The sequence below is a fragment of the Pelophylax lessonae genome (assembly GCF_965119305.1).
Source record: "Pelophylax lessonae genome assembly, chromosome: 2".
Taxonomy (NCBI): domain Eukaryota; kingdom Metazoa; phylum Chordata; class Amphibia; order Anura; family Ranidae; genus Pelophylax; species Pelophylax lessonae.
In genome coordinates, this window is record NC_138769.1 from 693,464,133 (window position 1) to 693,484,767 (window position 20,635).

A 20,635-nucleotide genomic window follows, 5' to 3' on the forward strand; every position below is an offset into this window, starting at 1 on the left:
AGGAGAAATGCAGGATGGTAAGGATCTGGCTCCCCAGGGACTGACCTCACCCAGGACCTGATGGACAGCATCCTCGAGGAGAACGGCCTGAACCAGGACACCGGACAGGCACAAGAGGCAGTGGAAGAACCACCCCCCCCTCAGGGGAGGTAAGTTCAGCCCACCTGCTAGCTAGCCCCTTCATCTCCTTTACATGATGGCAGAGATCTCCATCTTTTCCATTAATGTTAGGAGCATCAAGGATGCGTCTAGAAGACAGGTGGCGCTGACTTTTCTTTCCACTCAGCAGAGTGATGTCTACATGCTTCAGGAGTGTGCCCTACCCTTCTCAAGGAGGTACACTCATCTGTCCTCCCAGTGGACCCATGGTCCCTCCTACTGGTCCGGGGGTGTCGATTGTAAGTCTGCAGGGGTAGCCATTCTTGTCAGGGGTGGTCGTTTCACGGTTGACTCCGTCCAGGAGCTCGTCTGTGGCCGTCTTTTGGTCGTAGACGGCTCATGGGCGGGAGAGCCAGTTAGGCTCATCAACGTGTACGCCTCCCCGGATAAGAATGAGCGACTGGAGCTTTTCCAGACCCTGCGGACCCAACTCGTCACCACCAGGACAGTAGTAATCGGCGGTGATTTTAACTGTCCGATTGAGGAGGATGGGCGCAGCTCCAGCATGTACGCAAAGCTCGACACCACGTCTAGGCTGCTCAAGGAGATGATTGCGGAGGCTTCCTTGAAGGACGCCGTGGGATCCATAGGGAAAGGTTCCGTGAACTATTCGTGGTGCCGTCCTGATGGATCTGTGCGTTCTAGGATAGACTTCGTGCTCACCTCCAAGACAGTCAGACATCGCGGGTTCTCCATGGTCCCCTGCTTTTTCTCTGACCACAGGGCCATTCACTTTCGGGGTGACCTGGGCGAGGGCTTTGCCCCCGGTCCGGGCTCCTGGAAGCTGAATGGTACCCTGCTGGAAAATGAGGAACTGCTGGAGGAACTCAGGGAGGCCTACATTACCTGGAAGGAGGACAAGAGGTTCTTCAGAAAGGTAAGCGACTACTGGGAGTTTGTGAAAGTCAAGCTACGCAGCTTCTTTCAGGCAAGGGGATGCCAGCAAGTGTGTGCCAGGAAGAGGGAGCTCAGGAGACTGCAACGTCAGATGCAGTCCCTGCAGGACCTTCACCACTGCGGCTGGGACGTTAGGCAGGACCTGGAGGACACCAAGAAGCGCCTGAAAGGACACTTCGAGGAAGAATCCAGGCACTTCGTCTTCCGTTCCAAGGTGGAGAATCTTGAGAAAGGTGAGAAATGTAACTCTTTCTTTTTCAGGAAACTCCACTCAGGACACACTCCCTTGTCTGAGCTGCGGGACGAGACCGGAACACTCCAGAAGGGGAAGGAGGCTGTGATGCAAGTGGTCAGCGACTACTACACCAACCTCTACTCCCCGAAAGAAACAGATACGGCTGAGGCCGACAGGTTCTTGTCAGGTATCACTAACCAAATTGATCCTGCAGGTATGTCGGCAATCAACGCCCCCTTGCCGCTGGAGGAACTGCACTCTGCCGTCAGATCCTTTAGGCAAGGCAGGACCCCGGGCTGCGACGGTCTCCCAGCGGAGCTCTATGTAGCGCTGTGGGATCTCGTTGGCCCGGACCTGCTCGAGCTGTACGAGGAGATGGTGGTGGAGGGCACAATGCCTCCGTCGCTGAGGGAGGGGATGATCACGATTTTGTATAAGCGTAAGGGGGAGAGAGGGGATCTGAAAAATTGGCGTCCCATCTCTCTCTTGAACGTGGACTACAAAATCCTCGCCAAGGTTCTGGCCAACAGGCTGGAATCTTTCATCGGACAGATCATCCACCCGGATCAGACTTGTGGCATTCCTGGTCGCAGGATTGCGGACAGCCTTGCGCTTGTCCGGGACACGGTCCAGTACATTCGAGGCCGCCGTGTGCACGCGGCCCTGGTCAGTCTTGACCAGGAAAAGGCCTTTGACCGTGTCTCCCATGAGTTTATGTGCAGAGCTCTGCGCAGGTTTGGTCTTGGGGACATGTTTTGTTCGTATGTGAATGTGATGTATAATGACATTTGTAGTACGGTGTTGGTGAATGGCTGGAAAACTGACCCTTTCCTTGTTCTCTCTGGGGTCAGACAAGGCTGCCCTCTCTCACCTCTGCTTTTTGTTTGCTGTATAGAGCTCTTTGCCGAATGCATCCGACAGAACCCAGAGATCAGAGGGATCACCGCACCGGGACCGGACAGAAGGGTTGTCAAGTGCTCACTCTACATGGACGACGTAACGGTGTTCTGTGCTGACCAGCGCTCCATCGACTCGCTCGTCCAGACCTGTGAGGACTTCGGCAAAGCTTCAGGGGCAAAAGTCAACTGCGGGAAGTCAGAGATCATGCTCTTCGGAAAGTGGTTCCTGCCTTCTTCTGCATCTATCCCTTTCAGCATCAAGACGGACTTCATCAAAATTCTTGGAGTTTGGTTTGGAGCTGAGGGCGCAGCCCTGAAGTCTTGGGAGGAGAGACGGTTCAAGATGAGACAAAAGTTTGGACTATGGAGCCTCAGAGAACTCACCATCGAAGGGAAAACACTGGTACTCCGCAGCGAGATCCTCCCTGTGTTGCAGTACCTCGCCCAGGCCTGGCCCCCCCGGGTCAACACCTGCAAGGCCATCACCAGGGCGGTGTTCCACTTCATCTGGGGCTCCAAGATGGACAGAGTGAAGCGAGCAGTCATGTTCAAGGAACCCCTCAAGGGCGGTAAGGGCGTGCCCGACATCGCAACGTTACTGGGGGTGTTCTTTGCCTGCAACTGCATCCGCAGAACTTTGATTGACAGAACTTCGGACTCTGGAGGCAACTCCATGTCCCGTTTTTTCCTCCTGCCTCTCTGGAGGTCCCTTGGATGGGACAAATGGAACAGCTCCATCCCCTACAACTGGGACACTCCTTGGTACTACTTGGACACTTTCAAGTTCATCAAGGAGCTGGGGCTGCATGGAGTTAAACCCGACTTGTGGAAGCCAAAAACTATCTACAAGTTGATCAGAGCATCGGACATTGCTGAGACTGTTCCAGGCCTCCCTTCAGCCACTTGCAAAGTGGTCTGGAGGAATGTTTCTTCAAAGGGACTCACCAACAGGCATAAAGATCTGGCGTGGATGGCTGTCCAGGGGGGTTTGCCACTCAGGACATTTATGCATGCCAGAAACTTGTGCAGATACAGGCACTGCCCCTTTTGTATCATCCATGAGGAAACGTCTTTTCACGTTTTCTGGGAGTGCTCATTTGCACAGAGCCTGTTGAGGGCCTTGGAACCTGAACTGAGAGACTTTGTCCCACAGACTGCCATCACACATTTTGCTGTGCTGAATGGACTTTTTCATGGGACTTTTTCCCAAGAGGACATTGACAACGCCTGGCGGGTGTTCTGTTGCTTTAAGGACGCTTTATGGTGCGCCAGAAAGTGCCTTATCCACCAGAGGGAGAGGATGTCCATTGAGGACTGTCGCAGACTGGTTCACAGTCTGCTCAGAGACTATAACCTGATGGATCTCATGGAGGAAGAGGAGGTCTGAAGATTTCCCCTTCCCCCACTCTCCCTTGTGTGTCTTTGCCCATTCAATAAAGCTTCGGGCCTGTGATTTCATTCCCCTCCCCTTACCCCTCTCTCCCACCCCCCATCACACCTGTTGCTTTTTGAAAATGTTATAGTATTGATACAGTTATGAGTAATGCAACGTATAGACAATGTTTTTAGTTTCATGCTTCAGGGGTATTGCGGCGTCATGCATGATGTGATGGCACGGGGTATCCTTACTCCGCACACCACATCAGGCATCATACCGCAGAATGAATGTATGTGATTGAATGTATTTATTAGTATGACCGGAAATGTATTGTAATGTAGTGTATTTATGCGCTGCCTCGCAGTACAGGGGAGAATGTACCCCGACAAAGTATTGTTTTTTGTATATCTTTTATGCAAATAAAGATTACATTTTCAACCTCCAACACATTTAAGTTGAATACCCAAGTGTGAGAGCTGAGACAATGACCATTCCGGCATCTTTGGTTTGTTTTTTTTATTTTGTGATGGAGATGGGAGAAGGGAATGAGTGGGATACTCCTCTGGCTCAACTAGCTTTAACTGGGACACTTTGTAAAAAAGTCCTTGACTCTTGGCACTCTGTCTAGCTCAAAAGGCCTGCGTATGACTCCCTCCAGCCCTTCACTGACTGAGGTAGCTCCTTGTAACTGCTTGTGCTGCTGCAACTCCTAACACTGCACACTTGTCTCTTCAGGGCCCAACCACTGGCGCCCCCTCTACACTTCCAGGGTCCTCTCACTAGGCAACCCCCTTGAAACTTGCAGGCTCCCGGATCCCTGGGACCTTCACCAGAGTTGTCCCCTCTACACTAGGCAGACCCCCAGGGGCAGTTCACAGTACTCACGACCTTGGAAGGTTTTCCTGGAACTGAACCCCTCCTTCTCTGCTGGTACTCGGCACACCGGATCCTCTCTGCAACTCAGCTCAGCTTTCCCTCCTGGATTTTCAGGCAGCCACCTGAGACACCCGATCCTTCTGACAGGAGAAGAGACAGCTGTACTCTCCCTCCTGGGACTCTGCTTTACCGCCAAAGACGCTGCGTCATGCGTTCCCTTCAAACTTATACCCACTCCCAGAATCCTCTGCGGCAGAATCTGCCTTCTGGGGTAGATACAGGCCTGAGTGGGCCACTGATTGGGTTTCCTCCACTGCCCAATGAGAATCTTCTTTTGGAGCCAGTGGGGAGACTCCCTTCTCAGCAGCAACACCTGGGAGACATGACAGTCCAGCTGACAATCATGGCCCTGCTGTTAGGCAGACAAGGCCCACTATACTTTACCTAGCACCTACCTTGTAGGATGCTACATGTATATTGATTGGTTTGCACAAAAGTTATCACGTCTAAAATCTAGGGGAAAGATTTATGTCATGCTTCATTTATTTTTTACTAGTAATGGCGGTGATCAGCAATTTTTAGCGGTATTGAGACATTGTGGCGGACAGATCGGACACCTAATTGACATTTTTGACACTTCTGGGGGGACCAGTGATATTACTACAGTAATCCGTGCTAAAAATATGCACTGTTACTGCAATGATGAGACTGGCAGGGAATGTGTTAACACCAGGAGCAATCAAAGAGTTAAATGTTTCACTAGGGGGTGCTTTCTAACTGTGGTGGGGGGGGTGGGATCTTGCTGCATGAACACAGAGACCTGTGTTCCTAAATAGGAGGAACACAGGATCCTTGTGTTCATAACTGACAGAACAGCGGTCTGGCGTGTTACAACAGCAGACCGCAGTTCTGTCTCCACAGGGAGTGATCGCGGGTGCTCGGCGGCAATCGCGGCTGCCGGACCCGTGAACTGGCTTTTCCTGTGCGCAGCAACGCTAGTGGTCCCGCGAAGCGACGTACCGGTACATCATTTAGCGGGACAGAGCCAACTTGCCGCAGTATATGTACGGTGGCTGGTCGGCAAGTGGTTAATAATGGCACACTTACCTGTCCAGGGATCCAGCTCTATCCACACCCAGGCCTGTTTTTCTGCGGTCGTCAGGTCCCCATCGCTGGCATGTTTACTAAGGGAAGCTGTTTGTGATTCCTTGCAGCTTCACAGCTGGCTTTCCATTGTGCATGCATTAATTGCACGGCGCTTTTTGATGGATGCACAGCCTTCTGGGACCTGGGACATGTCAGGAGGTTGCAGGTAGGAAGGGGAGGGGGTAGAAGTTCTGCTCCCATTGCCAAGGGGGTAGGAGCAGAAGTGGGAGCGGGTAGCTGCTAAAATGCAGTACCCCCCCCCCAAAAAAACCCTCTGTTTTGGGGTGAAGCTCTGCTTTAAAGTGTAAAACCGTGTTAGTGGGAGATTGCACATCTTATTTCTGCCTATTTCTACATGTTTTTTTTTCCCCACTAAATCTGATTCATTAAAATTTTGCTCTGAAGGAATCATAAGCTAATTTTTTGTGCGAGCGTAACAAAAGTGCACGAACCCTAATACGCAGTTTGTGACTAATTCCTTTCAGTTGTTAAGCTGAGACAGCTCTGGATGATATTTAACTGCTGCCAAGTGAGACTGAGCCTTTTCTGGGAGTTTTAAAAGAGTTTCTGTGCAAACAAGGCTGGTTTCTTGGTAAGTTTTCCAACACAAGTTATATTCTTAGCAATTTTTATTCTGCATATGTTGTCTGCAGGGTATGTGCAGTGTACAATGCAGTGCAGATGCCAAGAATGGAGCTATGTGCCAGGAAAATATACACTATATTACCGAAAGTATTGGGACCCCTGCCTTCTCACACACATAAACTTTATTGGCAATACAGTCTTAGTCCGTAGGGTTCAAATATTGAGTTGGCCCACTCTTTGCAGCTATTACAGCTTCAACTCTTCTGGGAAGGCTGTCCACAAGGTTTAGGAGTGTGTCTATGGGAATGATTAACCATTCTTCCAGGAGCACATTTGTGAGGTCAGGAACTGACGTGGAGAGGAGGGCCTGTCTTGAAGTCTCTGGCTCTAAATCATCCCAAAGGTGTTCTATTGGGTTGAGGTCAGGACTCTGTGCAGGCCAGTCAAGTTCCTCCACCCCAAATGCGCTCATCCATGTCTTTATGGACCTTGCTTTGTGCACTGGTGTGCAGTCATGTTGGAACAGGAAGGGGCCATCCCCAAACTGTTCCCACAAAGTTGGTAGCATGAAATTGTCCAAAATGTCTTGGTATGCTGATGCCTTAAGAGTTCTCTTCACTGGAACTAAAGCCCCGTACACACGCACCGATTGTTGGCCGACCGATCGTCCGTCTTTTGTCCAGTGTTGTTGTGTTGGTTGAAATGTGCTCTAGACTGCACACAAATTTTGTCGGCCAACAACAACCAACTGCAGAAGTGATGTCATGTTCTGGTCTACTTTCCGTGTGTTTTTTCTTCACTGAGCATGCCCAGTCTTGATCATCACATTTTTGTCGGCCGAAATCTGTACTGACTGACGAACAATCGGCCGTTCTGTTGTTGGCCAACAAAAATTTTATAGCCTGCACACCAGATTTTGTTCGGCCAAAAAGTCGCAGTCGGTTGTTGGAAGCATCATACTAACTAGCCGATAATCGGCCGATCGGACGTTGGCCGAAAATTTACGGCCAACAATCGTTGCGTGTGTACGGGCCTTTAGGGGCCAAGTCCAACCTCTGAAAAACAACCCCACACCATAATCCCCGCTCCACCAAATCATTTGGATCACTGGCCTGGCTCGGCCTGGCTCCCACTCTCTGCTCTAATTCATCCCAAAAGTGTTTATTGGGTTGAGATTAGGACTTTGCACAGGCCAGTCAAGTTCCTCCACCCCAAACTCGCTCATTCATGTCTTTATGGACCTTGCTTTGTGCACTGATCCAAATCATTTGGTGAAGAGAGGATTATGATGTGGGGTTGTTTTTTAGGGTTTGGGCTTGGCTCCTTAGTTTCAGTGAAGGGAACCCTTAAGACGTCAGCAAAACAAGACATTTTGTACAATTTCAAGCTAATGACTTTGCCCCTTCCTGTTCCAACATGACTGTGCACCAGTGCACAAAGCAAGGTCCATAAAGACATGGATAAGTGAGTTTGGGGTGGAAGAACTTGACTTTCCTGCACAGAGTCCTGACCTCAACCCAACAGAACACCTTTGAGATGAATTAGAGCGCAGACTGCAAGCCAGGCCTTCTCGTCCAACACCAGTGCCTAACCTCACAAATGAGCTTCTGGAAGAATGGTCAATCATTCCCATAGACACTCCTAAACCTTGTGGACAGCCTTCCCAGAAGAGTTGAAGCTGCTATAGCTGCAAAGGGTGGGCCAGCTCAATATTGAACCCTACAGGCTAAGACTGGGATGCCATTAAAGTTCATGTATGTGTAAAGGCAGGAGTCCCAATACTTTTGACAACATAGTGTATGTAATACCGTTTAGTTATGGGGTTAAATAGTAAAGCCAGTATGTAAACATTAACAATACCAATAACAGGTAATCTGCCTGGCTTTGTTATTTAAAAGTCAACACAGCATGAAAAAATGTGAGCACAACTAAGATTGTGAAAGACCTGGGGGTACCCTGGGATACAATGGAGAAACAACTTCTACACATGTCACATGGGCAGATTGTACATTACAGGGGGAGTGGCTTAAAGGGGGATGGTTATACAAAACCAGAGCCTTTGGCGTATACATTGCACACATATATCACAGTCCTTGTACCCACAAAATACTATTATTTACTGAGCCACAAGAGTCAAACTCATATTTACACCTAAAAAAAGTGTTCCTTTAATTGCAGCGGGGAGACGGCCAATGCTCCTGCTATGGAGGGGGTGGGGTTTTTGTCCTCATGTGCTTTTTTCCTGAAGCTTATTGGCGGCCTTTAGAATGTGCTCGGGGCGCAGAGCGATGCACCCCGAACACTCCCACCTCTTGCTTGCCGTCCTGTGATTGGTGTGGTGGCTGTGGGCGGTGCTTGGGCGTCACCGTCACCGTCTCCTTCTCCTTCCCACTTGAGCCGGCCCAGACGACGACAGAGGATCCAGAGCCAAAGCGTTCCCGTCCCGACTCCCGACCAGTGGCGGCTGGTGCTCAAAATTTTTGGGGGGGGCGCAAAAAGAAAAATGTAATAGGTATTGCTTCGCGTCAAAAAACGCAGTAAAAAATTGCGTGACTTTGAAGTCATGGTACAGGCATGGCACAGGTGATGGCATAGTGGGGTTACGTCCCAGAAGAGGCGCCGATTGGCTGCCTTCTGGGGGGTAACCTGGGCGCAAGTCTTTGCGATTGGACACCCCCACTTTCTGATATCCTGGCTGATATCCTGGCTGATACTCTGCAATCATTGGGGACAATCGATGCATTGTCCCCAATGATTGCAGAGTGCGCCACAGCATTGTACCCCAATGATTGCAGAGTGCCCCAGCATTGTCCCCCAATGATTGCAGAGTGCCCACAGCATTGTACCCCAATGGTTGCAGAGTGCCCACAGCATTGTACCCCAATCACTGCAGAGTGCCACAGCATTGTACCCCAATGATTGCAGAGCGCCACAGCATTGTCCCCCAATGATTGCAGAGCGCCACAGCATTGTCCCCCAATGATTGCAGAGCGCCACAGCATTGTCCCCCAATAATTGCAGAGCGCCAGAGCATTGTCCCCCAATTTTTGCAGAGTGCCAGCATTGCACCCCAATTATTGCAGAGTGCCACAGCATTGTCCCCAAATTATTGCAGAGCGCCACAGCATTGTCCCCCAATGATTGCAGAGCGCCACAGCATTGTCCCCCAATGATTGCAGAGCGCCACAGCATTGTCTCCCAATTATTGCAGAGTGCCAGCATTGTCCCCCAATGATTGCAGAGCGCCACAGCATTGTCCCCCAATTATTGCAGAGTGCCAGCATTGTCCCCCAATGATTGCAGAGCGCCACAGCTTTGTCCCCCAATGATTGCAGAGTGCCACAGCATTGTCCCCCAATGATTGCAGAGCACCACAGCATTGTCCCCCAATGATTGCAGAGCGCCACAGCAATGTACCCCAATGATTGCAGAGCGCCACAGCATTGTCCCCCAATTATTGCAGAGTGCCCACAGCATTGTACCGCAATGATTGCAGAGTGCCACAGCATTGTACCCCAATGATTGCAGAGTGGCCACAGCATTGTCCCCCAATGATTGCAGAGCGCCACAGCATTGTCCCCCAATGATTGCAGAGCGCCACAGCATTGTCCCCCAATTATTGCAGAGTGCTACAGCATTGTCCCCCAATGATTGCAGAGCGCCACAGCATTGTCCCCCAATGATTGCAAAGCGCCACAGCATTGTCCCCCAATTATTGCAGAGTGCCAGCATTGTCCCCCAATTATTGCAGAGCGCCACAGCATTGTCCCCCAATGATTGCAGAGCACCACAGCATTGTCCCCCAATGATTGCAGAGCGCCACAGCATTGTCCCCCAATTATTGCAGAGTGCCAGCATTGTCCCCCAACGATTGCAGAGCGCCACAGCTTTGTCCCCCAATTATTACAGAGTGCCAGCATTGTACCCCAATGATTGCAGAGCGCCACAGCATTGTCCCCCAATGATTGCAGAGCGCCACAGCATTGTCCCCCAATGATTGCAGAGCACCACAGCATTGTCCCCCAATGATTGCAGAGCGCCACAGCATTGTCCCCCAATTATTGCAGAGTGCCAGCATTGTACCCCAATTATTGCAGAGCGCCACAGCATTGTCCCCAAATTATTGCAGAGCGCCACAGCATTGTCCCCCAATGATTGCAGAGCGCCACAGCATTGTCCCCCAATTATTGCAGAGTGCCAGCATTGTCCCCCAATGATTGCAGAGCGCCACAGCTTTGTCCCCCAATTATTGCAGAGTGCCAGCATTGTACCCCAATTATTGCAGAGTGCCAGCATTGTACCCCAATTATTGCAGAGTGCCCACAGCATTGTACCCCAATCGATGCAGAGACCAGCGTGCGTGCTCCCTTCAAACTTACCTGGCGGCGGCGCGGCTCAGCTTCTTCCTCCTCTTCTGCGGCAGGTCCTTCTCCCTCATCTCGGCGGCGGGAACCGGCGGGCGGCCTGCTCCCTTCAAACTTACCTGGCAGCAGCGCGGCTCAGCTTCTTCCTCCTCTTCTGCGGCGGGTCCTTCTCCCTCGTCTCGGCGGCGGGAACCGGCGGGCGGCCTCTCCTCTTCTCTGAGCGGCGGTGACGGTGAGTGACTGACGCACGCACCGGCACCACCCCCATTGCGACGTCAGCAATATCCTGGATGATGATTGGTCCAGGCTGTAGACTGGACCAATCACAGCCAGGATATCAGAAAGTGGGGGTGTCCAATCGCAAAGACTTGCGCCCAGGTTACCCCCCAGAAGGCAGCCAATCGGCGCCTCTTCTGGGACGTAACCCCCCCCCAGCCACCAGTTCCTTCAGGCAAGGCCGGCGAACCCAATTTTTTTTTTTTGTACAACTTTATTTATTCGTTTTTTTTTTTTGTTTTTTTAGGGGTAGGGGGGCGGCTCCCTGGCGCCCCCTATGCACGGGCCGCCACTGCTCCCGACCCTGCTGCCTGCTGTGAGCCTCAGCCTGACTGTCTTCAGTACTGTAAGTGACTACTTTGTTCGTGTTTCAGCCAGAGGCCAGGGGCACGCTGTATTAACTCTGCATTGAATGGGGGCACGCTGTGGTAACTCCGCATTGAATGGGGGCATGCTGTGGTAACACTGCATTGAATGGGGGCACGCTGTAGTGACTCTGCATTGAAGGGGGCATGCTGTAATAACTCTGCATTGAAGCGGGCACACTATACTTTGATTACTGAAGGCTCCTTTCACACTTTTGTGACCTCAAAGTCATGCAATTTTTTGCCGCGTTTTTTGCCGCAAAGCAATGCCTATTATATTTTTTCTGTTTGCTGCCCCCTCCCCCCAAAAAAAAAAATAAAAATTTTGAGCACCGGTCGCCACTGCCTAGGAATGGAATAACTTATCTCTATACAGTACAGCAATATGGCAGAGGATGAGAGTTGGAGCAGGTCTGGATATAGGTGGATCCCATATATACATAGTTACCTCTGTCCTCTTCTGGAGACTGCAGAGGGAAGAGGGAGGATGGTGCTGTGGCTTCCAGCCAGAATATTTTTACAGACAGTTTCTCCCATTCATAGACTTGGACACATGGACTTGGCAACCCTGTTGTTGGAGGTGCTATGGGGGGGCTTGATGTTGCTATAACTGTGTAGCACCCTCCTAGGTAGGTGCTAGGAAAAAGTATATGGGTGGCCCTGTCTGCATATCAGGGGGGCCTGATCATTTAGTTAGGCTGTCACATGCTTCCAGGTGTGACCTGCTGTACCTGGGGAGTCTCCCCACTGTGCCCAATGAGGGCTCTTATTGGACGTGGAGGAAACCTAGCCAATAGCACACCAGGGCTTGTGGCTATCTCAATGGGCAGAGTTTGCCGCAATGCACCCTGGGATGAGATATAAGTCTGAGGGGTGCATGTGACAGGGCGTCTTTGGTGGGAAGCAGAGTCCCAGGAGGAGGGTGATGGCTGTCTCTCCTCCTGTCAGCGATAGAGAAGGTGTCCTGGGCAGTCGGCATAGATGATTATGCCTTAATGATTAAGCACACAGTCAGTGTGTGAAACGCGTCTACCTTGTCACGATTGTCATATTTGGATGTCCAGTCAATAAATCTGGATTTTGACTCAACCTGGAGTGCTGCCAATTCCTTTCTTTTATCAGTCGGCATAGAGGACGAAGGTTGAGCTGAGCTGCAGAGAGGGATCCAGAGTGCTGTAGACCGAGTGGGCTGCTGGGCAGAAGTTTCGGGGAAAAACAGTGTCGTGAGTACTTAAAACCACTCAGGGGTCTGCCTAGGAGAGGGGACCACTCCAGAAGGTCAGAGGAGATCCGGGAGCCAGCTAACCTGTGGAGAAGGCTTAGAGAAAGGGGGTGCCAGTGTCTAAGCCTTGAAGATAAGTGAGAAAAAGAGGGTGCCGGTGTGGCCCCTGAAGTTCTTAGCAGCACAGCAGTAGTACAAGTAGCTACCTCAGCAAGGAGTGCTTAAGGGAGCTCAAAGAGGACTTCTTTATGCAAGAAAGCAGTTCAAAGTCAGTTTGGCGTTAGCAGGCAGCAAGCCAGCGTTAACCAGCGTCAACCGGCGTTGACCGGCATTTAGCCAGCGTCAAGTCATCGCCAACCAGTATTTTTCAGTTGTCCCTAGCAAATTGTGCATAGTTGATCCAAAGGAGTATCCCACTCCTTACCTTTCTCCCAAGTTCACAAATAAACCTAAAAAAACGAAAGATACTGGACTGGTCATTGTCTCAGTGCTCACACTTGGAGAAACATGCACAAAGGTACTTTTGTTGCACCCGGTGACCCAGGGGGACCAATATCCAGCAAAACAGCTGGGAATCCTGCTACAACTGTTTATAAAGTTCAGCTTTAATTTGTTAGTCACTCATGTAAAGATCTAAATCTACCAGTTCATCTAACACCCCCCTCTCCAGAGTTTGATGGAATTACTATCTAAGGGTGGCTACGTTGCTCCTCTATAGATATAGCTTAGGAGTGAGGCCCTGTTCACATGTAGGCGTTTTGGGGCGTTTTTGGGGCGTTTTCTGCTCTAGGATCAGCTCTCAAAACGCCCAGCAAGACAAATCCTATTCATTTCAATGGCCCCTGTTCACATCTGAGCGTTTTGACGCTGTATACAAAACGCCCAACGCTCAAAAAAGTACATGAGCTTCTTTTTGGGCAGATTACAGGCGTTTTCCATTGATCTCTATTCAATCTAAAAACGCCTGCACAAAAATTGCGGTAAAATCGCGGTAAAAATCGCCGCAAAAATCGCGGTAAAATCGTGGTAAAAACCGCGCGAAAACGCTACGCTCAGGTGTGAATGTAGCCTTAGGCTCCGTTCACATGTGAGCGTATGGATCGCGGGCAGAACCGCCGCGGTTCCGCCCGCGATCCGGAGATTTATTGCAAATCGCGGGACGCCTAGCGTTGCCCGTTGATTTGCAATAGCCCCCCAAACGCCTAGCGATGTTGCCGCGATTTCCGCCTGCCGAATCGCGGCAACATCGCGCAAACAAAATCGCGGGACGCAATACGCTCCAAAGAAGTACAAGAGCTTCTTTGGAGCATATTGCGTCCCGCGATTTTGTTTGTGCGATGTTGCCGCGATTCGGCAGGCGGAAATCGCGGCAACATCGCTAGGCGTTTGGGGGGCTATTGCAAATCAACGGGCAACGCTAGGCGCCCCACGATTTGCAATAATCTCCGGATCGCGGGCGGAACCGCGGCGGTTCTGCCCGCGATCCAAACGCTGACATGTGAATGCAGCCTTAGTGTCACCAACCAAATCAGGAAGAGTTTTACTGACTGGATAACCAAGTAAAAAAAAAGTCTAAACAATGAAGACTATTGCAGCCACTACATCAAAAGAATGGTAAGCGACAATTTATTACATGTTTGGGTTTAAATTCGCTTTTGTACTGCAAAAATGCCTTTCCCTTTAAAACAAGGGGTATCCTTACTTCTTGAGTAATAGCAACCAAATGAGTGTGGGACTGAATAATTATAGAGATAAATGAATAAGGAATCTCTGCATTATAAAACCTTAAAGTGCAGTTAAACCCAAAGCCACTTGGTCGTGGTGGCAGCATTTGTTTTCTCAACCACTTAAGGACTGCCCGCCACAGTTTTACTGTGGCAGGCAGCCCCTCCTGCGTGAACTGACGTAGGTATACGTCGGTCGCACGGCTGCAGCTAGGGGTCGAGCAAGCATGCGCCGCCGCTGGTGCGCTCCCACCCCCACTCTGCAGTGGGGTTTCCGATGCATGTTTTCCGCCAGTCATCCGCGATCGCTCCCGGCTAAGAGAGAAGAAGAACGGTCAGCTGTTGTAAACACAGCTGACCGTTCTTCTCTCTGGAATGATCACAGAGCTCCTGTGATCCTTCTATATAGGATCACAGGTCTCTGTGATAATTTCAAAAGCCCCTCCCCCCCACAGTTAGAATCACTCCCCTAGGCTTACATTTAACCCCTTGATCACCCACTGTGTTAACCCCTTCCCTGCCAGTGTAATTTTTACAGTAACGGTGCATATTTTTAGCACTGATTACTGTAGTAATGTCACTGGTACCCCCAAAAGTGTCAAAAATGACAGTTAGGGGCCCGATCTGTCTGCCGCAATGTCGCAGTCCTGCTAAAAATCGCAGATCGCCGCCATTACTAGTAAAAAACAAAATAAAAATAAAAATGACAAATCTTTCCTGTAGTTAGTAGACACGATAACTTTTATGCAAACCAATCAAAATACGCTTTTTACGATTTGTTTTACCAAAAATATGAAGCAGAAAACAAATTGGCATGAAATGTTATAAAATTTAGATTTTTAATTTTTTTTTTTTTTGGGAATGTTATATAGCAGAATGTGAAAAATATATATATATATATTTTTTTTTTTTCAGAATTGTGGCTCTTTTATTGTTTATAGTGCAAAAAAAAAAAAAAAAAATCGCACAGGTGATCAAATACCACCAAAAGAAAGCTCTATTTGTGGGGAAAAAGGGGCATTTTATTTAGGTACAGCGTTGCACGACCGTGCAATTTTCTGTTAAAGTAACACAGTGCCGAATCGCAAAAAACGGCCTGGTCATTAAGGGGGCAAATCCTTCCAGTCCAGAAGTGATTAATACGCTTCTTTTCACATGGTAATCTTGAAAAAAAACACACTTCCTGTCCCTCCTCCCCTCTATCTAATAGGGGAGCCATTGTTGTCACCCCAGGCCGCTCTCCTGAAATGAACTACAAATACGCCCATATCTCTTCATCTCCATTCCATGGGGGGCAGGACAATAGGTAGGAACTGTAAGCTGCAATATATATCATTTTTGTCCTTGGGTTTAGTTATCTTTAGAGTGGAAGAAAACTTCCTTGGCAGATTTTTATCTACAGGTAAGCCTAAAATAAGGCTTACTCAGGGCTTTTTTTCAGCTGGAACTTGGTGGAACTCAGTTCCACCACCTTTGGCTCAGGCCCTCTGCACCCTGCTCATCACTATCACTTGTAAACACAGAGGTCTGACTTGTGTTTTCCAAGTGCAGTATGTGGACAAAGGAGATGCCGGTGCTTGGGGTGCAGTGCGAATGCTGACACCCCCACTGGATGATCTCCCTGCAAGTGAGAGAGGCAAAGCCATCTACAATGTGAGGGGAGGTACTAGAGAAGAATAGGGGTAAAAGTGAGATGTGGATGGGGGATGCCGAGCTAAGCAGCTGTGGAAAAAGACTGAACTCTGCACTCTGTGTGTAGCGCACCCCTGAACCCTGCATTGTATACGTAGCACACTCCTAAACCCTGCATTGTATACGTAGCACACCCCTGAACCCTGCATTGTATACGTAGCACACTCCTGAACTCTGCACGTAGCATACCCCTGAACTCTGCACTATGTACATAATGCACTCTTGGTATTTGATGCCCCTTTAGGACCTTCTCACTGTTAGTGAAATTTTGACCGGTTTGGGGAGGGTGTTTTGGGGGGGTCGTGATTGAGTTCCTGCACCTTTTTTCTCAGAGAAAAAGCCCTGGGCTTACCTATAGGTACAGTAAATATCTCCTAAAAGTGCGCAGTTTAGGAGATATTTACTTGTGACGTTCCTGGTGTATGCGCTCTGGTGCCCACTGTTCCTTCAGAGCCCTGTGCCATGAACAGCATCTCCAGCGCGCATGTGACATCATCACGGCTCCTCCATTCAAAGGACCGGAGCCTGCAAACCCGTAAAGAAGACCGGGTGAAGAAGGAAGCCCTGTCATCGGTGACAGCGCCCCGTTAGAGGGCTTTGTTTCAAAGTACTTTTCACATAATGCAATGTATACTAGCACATAATGACATCGCCTTGCAGGAGGATTTTTTTTTTTTTTTTTTTTTAACGAGTTTACTACCACTTTAGGGGAAAATGGAAGAAGTGATTGGCGCTGCCCAGTGGGGTATTTGGGAAATCAATTTATGGTTGCTACACTCCTGAGTTGAGTTTTATATAAAAGTCTGTGCAACAGTGTTATACCTTTGTTTTGGTTGAGACCCCTTCTATGAGGGGGCCCATCTACGCATTGTGACCTCGGCCGGGATGCCGGGTCGATCTCTTATGCGTATCACATTGTTACCTATTCCTCGAATGTTATATGCTGTAGTACTATATTTACTGTGACTGGTTGTATCACGGCATGTACCAAATCATTCTACTGCATGTTACTGTACCATGTTTCTTTTGCCTTCAATAAAAACCGTTTAAAAAGAAAGAAAAGTCTGTGCAATATAATTTCTATTAAGACCTGTGTATAGCCTTATAAAATCATGAGACAAAAGGAATTTTTTCACCTTTTGCACTTATTTACTGGCAGCTACATATATATATATTTTTTTGCACTTATATTTATCAGAATTTTTATGGTTATATTTATTGATTGTGATTCCATGGTTGCTAATTTATGATTAGATATTTCAATTATTTAATTATTTCATTATTTATCACTCAACTCTTGATATTCACCATTGCATTTTTTTGCACTTTATATTCACCAATTGCACACATTGTATGTATATGTTTATCTAATTTTAAAGGTTACTTTATGTCTAGATTATGCACATAGACCACCTCTGATTTTACACAGTTTTAGCCATTTGTCTCATGATTTTATAAGGCTATACACAGGTCTTAATATAATTTATATTGCACAGACTTTTATATAAAACTCAACTCAGGAGTGTAGCAACCATAAATTGATTTCCCAAATACCCCACTGGGCAGCGCCAATCACTTCTTCCATTTTCCCCTATCTATCTAAATGCTCCCCTTTTAGGGTTGCATTTTTTGAAGTGGGCAGCAGCCAGGTGCGGTGTCATTTTTTCCATATATACTCCCTATCCTAAGCGAGGAATCACATAAACTCTTTCTTACTACCACTTTAGGTGGAGAAATAATCTTGATGTTGTAAATGACATGCGAGTTACATTGTAAATGCAACCTCAATTTCACTGTTTTATTGTAGCTATCTTGTGTATTTGTGGTTTTCTTTTATATATAAAGAGAAATAATCCACTTTACAACTTCCAATTCTGACATTTCTCACATACACGTAAGAATCTGCTTTTTTTTTTTTTTGCAAGAAAATTACTTATAACTCCCAAAAATGATATATTTTTTTTTTAAGCAGAGGCCCTGGAAAATAAAATGGTGGTTGTTGTAAATTTGTATATCCCACAATATTTGCACAGCCATTTTTAAACCGCAACTTTTAAGGAAAAAATACACTTTAATGAATTTAAAAGACAATATACAGTGCATCCGGGAAGTATTCACAGCGCTTCACTTTTTCCACATTTTGTTATGTTACAGCCTTATTCCAAAATGGATTAAATTCATTTTTTTCCTCAAAATTCTACAAACAATACCTCATAATGACAACATGAAAGAAGTTTGTTTGAAATCTTTGCAAATTTATTAAAAATGAAAAAGGAAAAAAAAAAAATCACATGTACATAAGTATTCACAGCCTTTGCCATGACAATCAAAATTGAACTTGGGTACATCCCGCTTCCACTGATCATCCATGAGACGTTTCTACAACTTGATTGGAGTCTACCTGTGATAAATTCAATTGATTGGACAGGATTTGGAAAGGCACACACCTGTCTATATAAGGTCCCACAATTAACAGAGAATGTCAGAGCACAAACCAAGCCATGAAGTCCAAGGAATTTTCGGTAAACTTCCAAGACAGGGTTGTATCAAGGCACAGATCTGGGGAAGGGTACAGAAAAATGTCTGCAGCATTGAAGGTCCCAATGAGCACAGTGGCCTCCATCATCCGTAAATGGAAGAAGTTTGGAATCACCAGGACTCTTCCTAGAGTGGGCCGCCCCGGCCAAACTGAGCGATCGGGGGAGAAGGGCCTTAGTCAGGGAGATGACTAAGAACCTGATGGTCACTCTGACGGAGCTCCAGCGTTTCTCTGTGGAGGGAGGAGAACCTTCCAGAAGAACAACCAATCTCTGCAGCACTCCACCAACCAGGCCTGTGTACAATAGAGTAGCCAGATGAAAGCACACATGACAGCCCGCCTGGAGTTTGCCAAAAGGCACCTGAAGGACTCTCAGACCATGAGAAACAAAATTCTCTGGTCTGATGAAACAAAGATTGAACTCTTTGGCCTGAAGGGCAAGCGTCATGTCTCAAGAAAACCAGGCACCGCTCACCTGACCAATACCATCCCTATAGTGAAGCATGATGGTGGCAGCATCATTCTGTGGGGATGTTTTTCATCAGCAGGAACTGGGACACTAGTCAGGATGGATATAAAAACGAATGCAGCAATGTAAAGAGACATCCTTGATGAAAACCTGCTCCAGAGCGCTCTGGACCCTAGACTGGGATGAAGGTTCATCTTCCAACAGGACTAAGTACACAGCCAAGATAAAAAAGGAGTGGCTACGGGACAACTCTGTGAATGTCCTTGAATGGCCCAGCCAGAGCCCAGACTTGAACCCCATTGAACATCTCTGGAAAAGTCTAAAAATGTGCACCATCGCTCCCCATCCAACCTGATGAAGCTTTAGAGGTCCTGCAGAGAAGAATGGGAGAAACTGCCCACAAATAGGTGTGCCAAGCTTGTAGCATCATACTCAAAAAGATTTGAGGCTGTAATTGGTGCCAAAGATGCTTCAACAAAGTATTGAGCAAAGGCTGTGAATACTTATGTACATTTTTTAAATTTGCAAAGATTTCAAACAAACTTCTTACATGTTGTCACACTGGGTTATTGTTTGTAGAATTGTGAGGAAAATAATGAATTTAATCCATTTTGGAATAAGGCTGTAACATTACAAAATGTGGAAAATGTGAAGTGCTGTGAATACTTTCTGGATGCACTGTAGTACCCATTTTTTTTCTAAAATATAAAAGATCCTACAGCGAGTAAATAGATACCTAACAACATGTTTTAAAATTGTGGAATGGTGACAAACTACGATACCTAAAAATCTTCATAGAGGACGCTTTAAAAGTCTTTACAGGTTACCGGTTTATAACAGAGGTCTGGCCCTGGAATTTTTACTCCTTCTCTGACGTTCGCAGTGATACCTCACATGTATGGTGTGATCACTGTTTACTTATGCATGTGGGATCTACGTAGAAGGCATTTTAAAATGTTTTATTTTATTTACACTGTACCTTTACTTTTTTTTTTATTGACCTTTATTGCTATCACAAGGGATGAACAACATCCCTTGTGATAGCACCGGCCTTGACAGGTCCTTTCTATGGAGAGATCTGGGGTCTATAAGACCCCAGTTCTCTCCTTTGGCCTCCAAAGCATCTGATCAAGCCAATGCTTTACCTGCTGGTAAACGCTTGTAAACCACAAACTGAAACTGGAAGTGACAAAATCCTTGTTGCTTCCGGTTTCTGATGTCACAGAGGAGGAGGAGGAACGATGGAAGTTCCTCTCAATCTGTGCAATGCATATGATGCAACCGACCGCATCGGTATTGGTTTTTCCAGGGAGATGGGAGAGCACAGTAAAATCGATGGGGGGGGGGGGGGATCCCTTCTGTTGCCAGTAAAAGTGATCAGGTGCCTGTATAGTCACTTGATTACTTTTACTGTGTAGGGAATCGCTGGCCTTAAAAAGTGATATCTGGATCATGGCTGCTGACTGCAGCTGCAGCCATGACCAAGGTATTGGCACCACTTCCTGAGTATGAATATGATGTATATACATACGTCAATTGCGAAGTGGTTATAAAATCCTTTTGATTTTCTTTCAGTTTTTTCTGTTCCTAGCTATCCATATATAATGTTAAACAAGGCTATTGACATTTTTTGAGGTCATACTGGTACCTAATATGACTAGTAATGATGATGATTTTGGAGGTATAGTGAAGGGGGCATGGTGACATATTGGGCTACCCATGAGGGGTGGAGGTCTGTAATTGTAAAGTGATTACCAACTCTAGATTTTAAAATATCCTGTGCTCCATAGTCTCCACCCCAACCCCCCA

The 20,635-nt window shown here is 47.7% G+C and overlaps 1 protein-coding gene across 1 annotated transcript in view; it reads left to right on the plus strand.

Annotated features, from left to right (window-relative positions):
* Positions 1-2,154: 2,154 nt before the first annotated feature.
* Positions 2,155-20,635, plus strand: part of LOC309546749 (uncharacterized protein) — a gene marked incomplete at its 3' end in the record, with an annotated part of 37,387 nt that continues 18,906 nt past the window's right edge. Inside the window, exon 1 of the mRNA XM_082246443.1 lies at positions 2,155-3,213. Within this exon, the coding sequence (XP_082102569.1) occupies positions 2,279-3,213 (935 nt within the window). The 5' untranslated portion in view covers positions 2,155-2,278. The remainder of the gene's footprint in view (positions 3,214-20,635) is intronic.